At 46.0% G+C, this 13,533-nt stretch overlaps 1 protein-coding gene across 1 annotated transcript in view; it reads left to right on the top strand.

The window, feature by feature from the left end:
* The window catches only part of LOC135816079 (caspase-3-like), a 31,497-nt gene extending 19,975 nt beyond the window's left edge, over positions 1-11,522 (top strand). The window contains exons 4-5 of the mRNA XM_065329448.1: positions 10,067-10,554; positions 11,007-11,522. Of these exons, the coding sequence (XP_065185520.1) occupies positions 10,067-10,554; positions 11,007-11,156 (638 nt within the window). The 3' untranslated portion in view covers positions 11,157-11,522. The remainder of the gene's footprint in view (positions 1-10,066; positions 10,555-11,006) is intronic.
* The last annotated feature ends 2,011 nt before the right edge of the window (positions 11,523-13,533 follow it).

Genomic DNA, 13,533 nt, shown 5'->3' with positions numbered 1-13,533 from the left:
TGTCTACTAATGAGGTTTGTCTTGCAACCGATGTCATACTAACGAGGGTAGGACTGTAAATTAAATGCTTGAAAGTTGAAACTTCGTTTTTCAGATGAATCAGACTGCAAATCAATAGCATAGCAAAGACCATAGCTATCCCAGGAACACTTGAGTAGTGCCCTCTTTTACCTTTTTCTATGTTGTCCTCTTCAGTTTGAGCAGGTATGGATGTTTCCTAGTGCCTTCTAGAATTTCTAGGTATATCATTGGTCTTGTTCGGATCGTCCATTACGTTTGCAGCTGTTCAAACTTGTATTGTTGTTTATTATTTTATTGATTTATTTATTCTACTTGCCTTTCCTATCTTCTTGTGTTTTAGCATTAGGCGATTTGATCGCAGGACGAGAGAGGAGCTGATGGACGATCTCTCCAATGTTCCTCTTGGTTCGGAGCGGCCCCGAGTGCTGACGTTGGGACTTGGGTAAGGATGAGTGTTCCCTCATGTTTACAAGTTATCCGTTTTGTCCAACACTAACGGTTATATGCAGAATACTGCTGAGTCAAAAATGTGCAACAATCAGCACAAAAACTGACTGATGAGATCATGACATTCAACGACCTGATGCTTAGCTGCATCACGTTTATACCCGTTAGTGTTGGACAAAACGGATAACTCGTAAACTTATGGTCCTCTTTTTTAATTTTAATACTTGGCTCTCCATCCGAGTTCCCTCATGTGTTGCTATTATTTTTATTTACTTATTTTTTGCCCAGGGTCTACATTCTACATTTATTTTACTTAGACTAGGGTTAGCTGTCCGTTTACCAGTACTCATCCACACATATGTGCACATAGGGTCTACACAGAACTCTATCAGTAGGTATTTTTGATAGGAGGTTGTCTATCCTCCGGGATAGCACTATATACTCCCATTCTGTGTGTTCTCTGGTAGCTATGTTCCTTGGAGACCATATGACTGTGCCAGTGTGGTGACCGAGGTGAGGTGTGTCTGCACTGGCATCGTCAACTTGCCTACTGCTACGTGCTCCCCAGTGCTCCATCTGTGTCCTATACATTATTTTTTTTGGGGGGGAGGGGCAATACCGGTACTTCAGGTGCAGGGGGGCAAGGGGGATGGGGTGGGGGACATCATGCCCCCAATGAACCTCTCCAGGCGTTGTTCTGGAGTAGACTAACCATAGGCGGAGTGTACACATGCAGCACATAGTTTGGGAGCTAGAACGCAATCGGACTCGGGCATATTCAAAGGCAGTCTATTGTGATAGTAGTCCTGGACGGATCTCACTATGATGATATAGGTCGTGCCCAGCATCCCAATGCCAAACATTATAAATGACTGTTTTTTTTTCCTGAGGGGCTAGATGAACATGTGGCTAGACTGCCGATGGCAACCAACAGGCTCAAGGCTGTGTTGAGACTTCGTGTTTGCGACCCGAGTCAATTGTTTACTCACCATGACTAGGCATCGCATTGGGCACCGTATGACCATTTTATATGTCACTGTTCTTAGTCGCACCGGGGGCGCATGCCCATTTTCAGGAGACTCATCAAAACACATAAGCTCTGTGCCCTGAAGGTTAGGCCTATTGTTAGTCTGAATAGTCCTGGCTACTATCTCGCTAAGTTCATTGACTTTCTACTGAACCTGTATGTACGTGAGGAAAGTACTGTTCTGGCCTGAACTACGGATTTCATCAACTTGGTAGAAGGTTTGCCTGTGCGGGACGATCATTTATAATTGAGTATAACGAGCTCGGTCACGTGGCATTGTCGTGGTATATCACACACAGGTAAACAAGGTGGATGCCCCCGGCCCTTCGTACACGGTTAAAAACAGCAGTGACTTCCTTGATGTCAGTCATTCGGAAGACTAACGGGTTCGTGTACGATAACGATTTGTTTCCGCAGATCCAAGGGACTGCCATGGGTTCGCCTGCAGCAGTGGTCTATGCCGACATTGTTATGCTGTATTTGGAGAACCGGTACATTTTGCCGATCTTAGAGGGGGAGGGTTTAGAGGTTCAGGTTTATAGACGCTTTATCAGTGACATTTTTGTTTCATTGCATGGTTACGAAGGTCAAGTTCAGCGCGCTTTAGACAGGATTAATAAGTGTTCGGCCCTCGAGTTTGCGCATGAACTGGCACATGATGGCATTGATTTCCTGGACACCACAGTTTTCCGTAGTAAGGGATACATGGCGGTGAAGCCTCATTTCAAGGTCACCAATCGTTTCCTGTATCTGCTTGCCGGTAGTAACCACCCCCGTAGTATGGGTAAAGGTGTGATCACTGGGGAGTTGATCCGTATCCGTCGGTCTTCGACCCTTGACCACCACTACGAAGCTGCTGCCGAGCAGACGAAGCAGACTTTCCGGGCCCGTGTATACAAGAGCTCCATCTTTCATCTTTCAGACCGTACACCAGGCATGCAAGGCCGGCACAGCTGGGGTGGCTGGGGCGGCCTCAGCCGCCCCACTTTTTTGGCCGTTTTTTGTTCTTGTTTTTTTAGCACACTGCAACAAAGCGCGATGATCGCAGCTCAGCTCAAACGTGGCAAATAATGAAGAATCCTTGTGTATCAAGGTCAAGGTGTGTGTGTGTGTGTGTGTGTGCCTGTGTGTGTGTGTGCCTGTGTGTGTACGTGCCTGTGTGTGTACGTGCCTGTGACGTGTACAGCACCGCTAGCTAAACCGACCAACGGCTACTCCCAGGGCACAAACTATTCTGCTGGAGGCAGCGTCGTCTTCGGCTGAAATTCCGGATACAACCTGCAGGGAAGCATTGTGCGCATCTGCCAGATTGACGGTTCCTGGAGTGGGGCAGCTGCCTCATGTAATCGTAAGTTGAATTTCAAGAGAGCCAATATATCCCTCTTGTGTAGAGAAGCTTCAGGCTTGTAGGAAGGCAGATTCTGGTGGCGTTGATCTTTCCTATTTACAGAGCATGTAATAGTCTGGGTGTTACCTGCCACTTTTCATCATCACAAATGATGATCGTGCTTATCACAGGACCCAGGACCAGTCGGGCATCTCAGCCTGAGTCCTTAGGATATATGTTATACTTGTAGGTGTATGGTTAGGGTGTTTCACCGGGTAGAGGCGACGGTTTCAAATAGGACACAGGTTGCAAACCGGAACGGACTCAATATTCACTTTCTTTCTTGGTATTTTGTAGGGGTGAAACGAAGGTCTCAAATTCCCATTCGAACCTTCTTTATTAAAACGAACGAAGGTGTCGAAGGATTCTTTTTTAACATGATCACGGAAACGCTCAAAAATCTTAAAAATAAAAAAGGTGCAAAAATCAGAACCCAATACTGACATTGTATGTGCAATTTGTTTCTGAATCTGGTAGTATCAATGTATCCATTCCAGGTAAAAAAATCTTTGGCCCAGCTCACCACTATAGATAGAGGCAAGGTTTTAACATACTCTTGATAGAGGCCATACCCAATACCTGTTTGTGAGTCAATTGTCCATATTTCTGACAATTTAGATCAGTGTACTTGGGATCGTGTACAGACTTGCTAGCCTTGGCCTTTTTGACACAAAGCGACAATAGATCACTGCTCTAGTGTACGGCCAGTTGCGTGCTTGAACAATACCAAAATGGACGGAAAAGAGCCATATTGCGTAGTAAATATCAGATGCCCAACTTCATCAAAAAATTGTCAAATCTGGACATGTACTTTTCGCTTACTAGTATCTGCTCGCATCGAGCGGGTGCATTGGTGATTGAGAGTAGAGTGAATAGTCACTGGGTGAGGAACTTCACCTGCCACGAGGATTTCAGGCCATCGCTGCGCTCCCTCTCGCTGCTGCTGGGAGAGTGAATACTGCAATGGCTTCAGCGATGGAAACTTTTATTATCGATTCAAATAATTATTAGACTACACTCGTATCGCTGCTACAACGTTCTCCAGACACCATCACTAGCAGATATCGACGGCAGCTACAGCAAGCTATATTCCTGGTACAAGCAGCATAACTGAGCGAAAACACGATCGAAATAGCAAAACTACACTCCTACTAGTATCGCAGAGCGCCAAACACTCGACGAATACAATCAAAAAAGTCATCTATGAGTACACCATGGTAGATCTACACACCAACGCAAAACGGGAACACCCTGGTGACTGGAACAGGGCCAGTTCTTCACTGACTTGTCACTTCTTCAGTTCCTGTGCGCACGCGGACCGTGCCCCTACTTGTAGCACAGCATGACTCGTCGACTGTACAGTGCTAGTGCATGCAGCACATCGCACAAGAATCATTATCCATATAAAAATCGCTCTGTGAGCGGTTCTAAAAAACCTTTACTGGTACTGCCCCGTCGTAAAAGTAAGAAATTAGAACTGGCCCATTGTCCCCTCAAATGCGAACTGATCCACCTAAATCGCGAATGACGGGACCCGAACGCACCAGTAGCACGAGGTCGGGAGGGCACAGGATCACGGCAATTATCATAGGGTAACACCAGTAGTACTAGTAGAATTTATTATTTTGATAGGGAAGCCTACCGCTAGTACAGTACATGGCCTATGGTCCGGACCAACGTCCCCATCTGCATCCACAGGTACGTAGGAACCTCGTGCTACTGGTGCGTTCGGGTCCCGTCATTCGCGATTTAGGTGGATCAGTTCGCATTTGGGGGGACAATGGGCCAGTTCTAATTTCTTACTTTTACGACGGGGCAGTACCAGTAAAGGTTTTTTAGAACCGCTCACAGAGCGATTTTTATATGGATAATTTCAGCTCTTTTTCCGTTCCCTCCCCACCCCAACCCCGAAGGTAAACATGATGACCACGCGCGCGATGTACTGTATGTAGCCATGCGACTGCAATAACACACTGATACATACCAGCCCTCCCCGCCTCGCTACCCCGCACACAGATACACAAACATGTGTATGCACACGGCACACACACGTGGCCACGCACACATACGCACATGCACACGGCACAAACAGGAAATTCTTCATGTATAATGCCATGCAAAGCAGTGGCCACCGTACTTGAGGAAGTCAGTTGTGAAACAAAAATAATTCAACTACAGCGTGTAGACAAGCTGACGGCCAAAGCACAACATAGCAAACATGACATTTGCCCAAGGATTGCAGTTTGCAGACCATGCCATGGAAGCAGCGAATACAGAATGTAATATCATACAAAGTGACAAGCAAGGACGTGGCCATCATACACCAGAACTTGCAGAAAGTCACATATCCAACAGATAGAGAAGTGAACAGCAATCTGATACAGCCCACACAGGACAAAGCGGACCTGATACTCGTCCCAGGATCGCAAGTGGCAAACCCTTTTCAATGCATCACATGCAGGTGTACGTTAGACGCATGAACATCTGACCGTGTGGCCAGCATACAATGTCATCACATGTTTACCCCACAAGTTACACACATGCACAGTAGAAGCACAATGAAAGCAATGGAAAAGTACGATGTGGTTGCTGAAGCATCTTCACACTTCAAATTCAGACTTCAATGTGGTCGTCACGGGATGATAGACCTGCAAGATACAAGTGATGAAGAAAGAAAGCAGAAGGTCGTGCGGTGGGCTATGAGACACCACAAACGGTTCACCTACATGTCTGTTCAGGGCTAGTGCACTCACACGGAGAATTGTCATAATCGAGCATTTCCCAAACTGAAAAGTGCAATGAAATCCACTTGCATGCACAGGAGCAATTTTGCAATATTATGATGCGCAATTCGACACGATCTGCGATGCTGCGTGCGATGTGCCCTGCTGTCATGATAGTGACAGTCACAGCGGTATGTTTTGTCAACGTCGCCCGTGCACTCTTCTGTCAAGTCCAAAGTGCTCACATATTTGGCAATGTTTTTGCAGTGATTAACTTTTATCCTAGTTATGTCACGGGTAACTTTAATGAAGTACCCGCAGGCCGTGTCGATCTGCACATCGTCCACTCTCTCATGTACTTAGCCTGCTTTGTCTGTGTATCCATTTCATGTGCGATCCACAAAATCGACTAGACAGTGGGTGCAATGCGCTCTCTACCTCGCCATGTACTTGGCCTGGCTTTGTCTGTGTATCCATTTCCTGTTCGATCAACTAAATCTCAATGCACTACAGAGACTAGACAGTGGGTGCAATACGCTCTCTATCTGAAGACGTGAACCATTACATTTTTTGGAAAAGTTATACGTACACCTGAAACGTAATGAAGTACAGGAATAGAGAGAGTGACTACAATACGCTCTCGACCTGATATAGTGATAACGTGAGTACAAGACACTCTCCACCTGATAACGTGTTAGAAGGTAACATGTCTACAGTCCCACCGTACCCTTCCGACACGACTGTGGACCATTAAATTTTTTTGAGAAGTTATACGTACACCTTAAACGTAATGAAGTACAGGAATAGAGAGAGTGACTACAATACGCTCTCGACCTGATAACGTGAGTACAAGACACTCTCCACCTGATAACGTGTTAGTAGAAGGTAACAGGTCTACAGTCCCACCGTACCCTTCATCATTCCTCATTCACCATCGCGCGATACCCTGGCACACACTGGCAACATATCAATGGGGTGCCTTACCGTCGTCTAGAGGAGACGTCTTCGCAGCAATATTTTCCCTCCTGCGCATTCAGTCGCCGACGCGACAGCGTTCACGGGGCCGTTCCAGTTGCGGAAGACATTCGATTCATCGGGCCAATTCAGAAACAGGGCCGTGGACACACAGGGGGCAGAGGAGAGACATTGTTAGTGGACAAGAAATATGCAGTGGCAAGTGGCGAGTGCCGCATGGGTGTCAAGTTGTCATGCACAATTCAGCTATTACTTACGGTCCAGCTAGTCCTGCCATTGCTCGCTCGTCCTGGTTCCTCCTCGTTCGTCTTCCTGCACGTCTGCACTTCTCCTTCCCCACCGTTGGCTTTGCGGTACGGGGGTGCCGGAAGGAATTCCCACCATGTATCCATGTACATGAAGTCCCACCATGACTCTCCATGTACATGTCCACGGCCACGTCAGCAGTTTGTATAGTACCGGCCGGCCGGAAGGAGTTCCCACGATGTCTCCAAAGGCCTAGAGCGTACGTCTTTGCAGCAATTCTTTTCGTCCTGCGCATTCAGTTCGCCGACGATGTCTCCAAAGGCAAAGGCCTAGCTAGAGCCTAGTAGAGGGGACGTCTTTGCAGCAATTCTTTTCACCCTAGTACCCTGCACATTCACTCCGCCGACACGACAGCGTTTACGGGGCCGTTCCAGGTGCAAAAGGTCCACGTCAGCAGTTCTCAACTATTTCGCGTACGGGATAGTCGCCGCGACAGCGTTTAAGGGGTCGTTCCAGGTGCAAAAGGTATCCATCAATGGCACTTTGCAGTATGGGGTACGGAAAAGGGGCCTCCTCGTTCGACTTCGTCGACTTCTGCAGTTCTCCTTCCCGTCAGGGGTACCGAAAGGGGCCTCCTCGCAGTTGTCCTTGCCGTCAGGTCCATGGTCCACGTCATGCATGCAGTTCTCAACTGCAACTATTTCGCGTACGGGATAGTGATCTTTGTCGTACGCGACATCGGCGTTTACCGAGTGGCATTGGCACAAAGCAGACCGTTGACGGGGTCACGTGTCAAAAAAGTATCAACAAAGTGTCGACTAAGTGTCGACCACGTGTATAGCGGTACACTCAGCGGTACACTAATTCTCGTGCCATTCTCGTGTCACAAAACTGGAACATCGAGTACCAGTATGGAAAGGCTTCAGACAGGAAGCCTTTCCAATTTTGACATTTTAGTAGATCAATGCACTAAACCCGTGTCGACCTTCGTTCGAATCAAAAACGAAGGTTCGTTTCAAAGGAAAACGAAGGTCCTTCGAACCTTCGACTACTTCGTTTCACCCCTAGTATTTTGATTAGAAAACATATGTCACAGTGAGACTACGATGTGTTATACTCCGAGCCAAAATTTCATGGCTCTGCGATGACCAGACGCGCCATACCAAGCAGGTGAGTTTTTGACGTGTTGCTTCGCACTGCGAATTGAGTTTTACGACTTTCGAAAAGTCAACTTCTTGTCGCAGGTAAACAGCGGCTCGCCTCTTGCCAATAAAGCACCGCATACCAATCAAAACTAATGGAAGCACACACAAGGCTTATTGTTACTCTGTACTGGCCGTCGTGGAGCGATAGCAATTACCTAATTTCAGACCCAGAGTGAATTTGACGTGCACTCTAAAACGTGTCCGGTTTGGAGCCACCTCTGATTTGAACTTTTTTGAAGCGAAAAATTGGGCAACTTGGAGGCAATGGGTCAACACAAAGGAGTGGCTCAGTTCGATTGACTCTGGCCCCAGAGCAAACTTCAACATGCCGGTTTCCTTCCACAAACATATTTCGAGTGAAAAATCAACGCTGATGATCGGTTTGGGTCTATACAAATTTGGCTGTCAAGGCGTTCCGGTATCGAACCGTCTACTCTACCAGAACACTGAGTTGTTGGCATAAGCCGGTAACTTTTGTCGAGCCTGTTTTAGGCTACCACCTCCTCCAAATATGCTAATATCTCTTGACTGTACAAAAGATGTGCCGAGCAGACACTTTCTTCATCTCTTGACTGCTTTGTGTGTTGTGTGTATGGGTACGTCAACGGCGGATCCAGAGTTCAGCTGAGGGGAGGGCGCGGGTAATATTCATGACAGGGAACCCACCGCGGTACATGTATTTTGTACACATAACGACATAGCGGCTATTTTACGTCATATGCTTAGCGGTTATGTAGAATTACTATTTTAGCACATGCACCCACTCCCACTTTTTCAACCACTTCATTGAGGACTCTGGCTGTAGTAGCTGCATCAACAGCATCCGAGTAACTTCGCTGCGTTGATTGACATTAACGATGAACGGTTTATACCCGACAATAGAATACTGTAAATCAACAAATTTTCGCCGGTGAAAAACTTTCGCCAATCTCCGAAAACATTTTTCGCCGCCACTAAACTTTCAAAAAAGTGATCGATGTTTCATGCACGAATGTACTACAAAGGTCCGCGTACTGTAAATCAACAGATTTTCACTGGCGATTTAATTTCGCCGATTGGCATCGGCCGGCGAAATCAGCGAAATTAAATCGCCAGCGAAAATTTGTTGATTTACAGTATTAGATAACTACACTGCGGCTGTGTTCTGCTGTTCATGCCATTCAGTTGGCAGACAGGTAGTGAGGTGGGCTGGGATCAAATGCTGCTTGTGGGCTCCAGGAAAAGAAAAAAGGAATCAGCGCTCTCACGTATCCATTAGTTGAAAAGGGGGAAAGTATCCAGCTTTCATAAAATGACGATCTGTGATTCCATGCGGCATATGCTGTTTGACCAGGACAGAGAACAAGTGAAACATCCAAGAGTGGTACACAGTAGCAAAGTTAGTGACTTTTACAATGCATTTCCAGACGTTTGGTTGTCCTAAGCAACATCGCCGGTACTAGTAGATAAAGGAAGAACGGTGTTGACGCAAAGGATGAAGGCTCATTACTCCCAGTATAGATATTCTCTGACGGGAATTCCGAACTTTTCCGTTTGAGAATATTTCCTTGAAATTAATCCTTGCTGGGGGTTTTCATCTAAATGTCCAGCTATTAACTGCAGAGGTGATTTCTTCTCTCGTCGATTTCTTTCCTGCTTTTATACCTCGATATTTAGGTACTTGTTTCCCTTCTTCCCATGCTTCATCTTCCCCTCTCCTCTCCCCCATTTCCCCATTTTTCTTGCTCTATTTATGTAGGAGACTTCCATGATAAGCATCCATTTGCTTTTGGAGAATCCATTTAAATAAATACAATACAATGAGTCGGGAAGTGAACTGCCTGAAAAGAGAAGAAACCGCCAACCCCACCATTCAGGACTCGAACCCGCGACCTTGATTGTCTTGAGCAATGCTCTAATCATCTGAGTAATGGGACCAGGCCGAACCTAGACTAATCCTTTGAATTTGAAGTTCTCCCATTACTGTCAAAATGTTGACACAGATGATCATACTTGTAACACATTGTTTGTACTCTGTACTTCTATGACCGTACAGGGCAGCAGATCCGTGACAATCTCTATTCGCTGGCCATGCACAACCATACTAACTATGACGCCGTAATCATAACGATTCTCAGCCATGGCCTCGAAGGCAAGATCTACGGCACTGACGGTGATTTGGTGGAAGTGTCACAAATCACGTCCTACTACAAAGGTGACGTGGCCACCACACTTGTGGGCAAACCGAAGATCTTCATCCTGCAAGCATGTCGAGGTGCAACGTTTGATGCTGGTCTCGAGTCTACGGATGGCCCAGCAGATTCGTCGGCGACTGATGAATCTCAACTCACCGATGAAGAAGTATTTCGGAAGTTCCTCGACTCCGTGCCGGCGAATTCGAAAAGCCCGGAAGAAGAGATGGATGGTCACTTGGGGTCGCTTCCGGTCGAGGCGGACATGCTGATAGCGTATGCCACTGTGCCTGGTTATGTGTCATGGAGGAATAGCGAACGTGGCTCATGGTTCATCCAGGCCTTGGTTAAGGTGAGGGTAACTGGGTCATGCGTGGTGCAGCATACTGGTAGTCCACACCTATAATGTGTCTGATTTGTAGAAACGTTGCGGTGATTGGACAGTGACTTTACCTGCTTCCTACTCTTAGGCCATTCATCAAGGTGATCACATGATGTATGCACCATTTTCAGTGGAGTCAAGAATATCATGCGTACAAAGCAGGTTTTTAAAAGAAGCTGCCTGAAAACTGTTCCTAAAAAGAACATGAAAAACCCTTTGGTCTTCGGTACATGTGTATTTGGACTGAGAGGGGGGGTTATGCTCTGTTCTATTTGACACTTTACCGCTGCTACATAGTCACAGTTGATGTTGTTCTTTGTCATCTCGTTGCATCAGTGACTGCTAACCATGACTCTCTACCACACTGTACGCACTGTGTTGTTATGTTGATGTGGTGGTGCTCTTGCGACCATGGCGTGCAGGTACTCAATGAGCGTGCCAAGAAAGAGCACTTGATGGACATGCTGATAATGGTCAATCACCTTGTGGCTACCGAGTTCCAATCCAAGGGACGGCAGAAGCAGATGCCTGCGCCCGTGTCTCAACTTCGGAAGAAGCTCTTCTTCACCTAAGCGGCTTGTGGTAGAGTGAGTACACGGTGGCAATTTATGAGTGCACATGACCTGTCAATCGGTATACGTGAGTTGAGTCTGCTGCCACTACTGCGTGTGTGTGCGGGCCACAGTGGTGGCTAGTGAACTATAATTTTAGGTTAATTTTTACTAGGCTTTCCGCCGATTTACATTTACTCTTTACGATGGCAAGCTGCCAGGAGAACTTTTCAATGGCGTACATTTTGATCCGATCTGTTATCTGCTGGTTGATCCGGTTTTCAATTGTTTCCTATTTTATTGTTCCAAATTAGTGCGATATTTGTACCTTTGCTTCGGGATATATGCTGAGATAGTTGTGAACATTGATGGCGTGTGAAAACATGAGGAGAACTGGTGGAAATGTGTGGACTGTGAGCAGTTTTTGAGCGACTCGTTGTGCTGGACAGGACCACTCTGCTCGGCTACACTGACTTTTGCTCTCACTAGTGTCTGTAGTGCCGAACTGTGGATAATTGCTTTGCCTGTAGTGTAGCTACAAGAGCTATAAGAATTGATCAGGGCTCTTCTTTTCAGTTGTGCTGTAAACATGTTACGCAGAGCATTTTCCGATTTGCACATACATATGTTTGCAACTTGCAAGTAGGGGTCAAAGGGGTGTACCGGGTACCCGGGTACCCGGCCGTTAATCTCAGGTACCGTTTGTAAAAGGGTACCCGTTTGGATTTTGATGAACCAGTCAGTACGGAGCAACACTGCTGGGACCGTGTATTCCAGGCGGGAGTCAATTATTTACAACTCCACGCTGGATGTCTGCATTGTTGTTGCATTTTTGCACCTAGTAGATCTACTCCTGCGACTATCAGACACCAATCGGTTTGCGAATCACAATGTGATATCAAAATGCAACCCGAGAACAGACTACTATTGTAATTAAAATCTTGATTTGTGTGAAAATTGCGGAAAAAAGTAAAACATGGCTGCTAAAGGGTACCCGTTAACCCGCCCGTTAAGAAAATTACCCGTTCGTTAGTTAAAGGTACACCCGTTTGACCCCGACTTGCAAGTGTACAATTCAAGTTCAGGTTTTCAGCACAAAGTTTTAAAAAATGGCGCAATGATTTCTTCGCAGTGATTTGACTCTACTTTAAAGCTTTGACGCACTGTTATAATAATAATTAATAATTATAATGATTCCTGAACTGTGCTGCCTTTTTCCCAGGCATGTTTTGATGGTATTCTGTGCTACTACTCCGGCTTTTTTTTCTTTTTGAACAGGCGGTTTTTTAGGAGTGTGCACGGGTAGTCGGGTGCCCATGCTTCCCGTGAGGACCTCGGGTAGGCGGGTACAGAATAGTACCCGAAAACCCGAAGTCGCAGATAACATCATGTACAGTGCGCACGTGTACAAATTCATGTAATACTCCGCATGTCTACCCAGTGTGTAAGGGAAGGGGTGCATTGTGGTTTTACCATGGAAACATTACCCGATCGGGTGCTACCCGTGGAAAACTACCCGAGCCCGATACCCGAAGAAAATGCTACCCGACTCAGCACTACAGAAACATCTTTTTGTACTACCAAACACAGCACTGAAACACAACACAGTATACGTGTAGTTCAGTAATATCGAGGAGAGTGGACAGTAGAAGTGACAGGACAAACAAAACTAAAGGAAGTGGGGGTGATGTGCCAATCTGGGGCTGACGGAAGCTCATCCGACCAGACGTCTCTTGTACAGTGCTTTTGTTGTTGTTGTTGTTGTTGTTGTTGTTGTTGTTGTTGTTGTTGTTGTTGTTGTTGTTGTTGTTGTTGTTGTCGTCGTTGTTGTTGTTGTTGTTGTTGTTGTTGTTGGTGTTGGTGTTGGTGTTGGTGTTGTTGTTGGTGGTGGTGTTGTTGTTGTTTTTGTTGTTGTTGTTGTTGTTGTTGTTGTTGTTGTTGTTGTTGTTGTTGTTGTTGTTGTTGTTGTTGTTGTTGTTGTTGTTGTTGTTGTTGTTGAATTCTTTATTCTCACGATGGCACCATCGCCAATAAGAGAGTTGTTGTTGTTGTTGTTGTTGTTGTTGTTGTTGTTGTTGTTGTTGTTGTTGTTGTTGTTGTTGTTGGTGTTTGAAATCTTTTTTTTCACGATCGCCTTTGGCCAACAAGAGAAATTGTTGCTGTTGTTGTTGTTGTTGTTGTTGTTGTTGTTGTTGTTGTTGTTGTTGTTGTTGTTGTTGTTGTTGTTGTTGTTGTTGTTGTTGTTGTTGTTGTTGTTGTTGTTGTTGTTGTTGTTGTTGTTGTTGTTGTTGTTGTTGTTGTTGTTGTTGTTTATTTATTTATTTTACATCGCATGGCAAACCGGCAGTTCTGACCAAGATTATGTGTGAAGCATGTCAGAAACTGCCCATCCGCCGTG

The sequence above is a fragment of the Sycon ciliatum genome, chromosome 4 (genome assembly GCF_964019385.1).
Source record: "Sycon ciliatum chromosome 4, ocSycCili1.1, whole genome shotgun sequence".
Classification (NCBI taxonomy): domain Eukaryota; kingdom Metazoa; phylum Porifera; class Calcarea; order Leucosolenida; family Sycettidae; genus Sycon; species Sycon ciliatum.
Note: the sequence above shows the minus strand (reverse complement) of the source record. Positions and strands in the feature narration are given on the sequence as shown.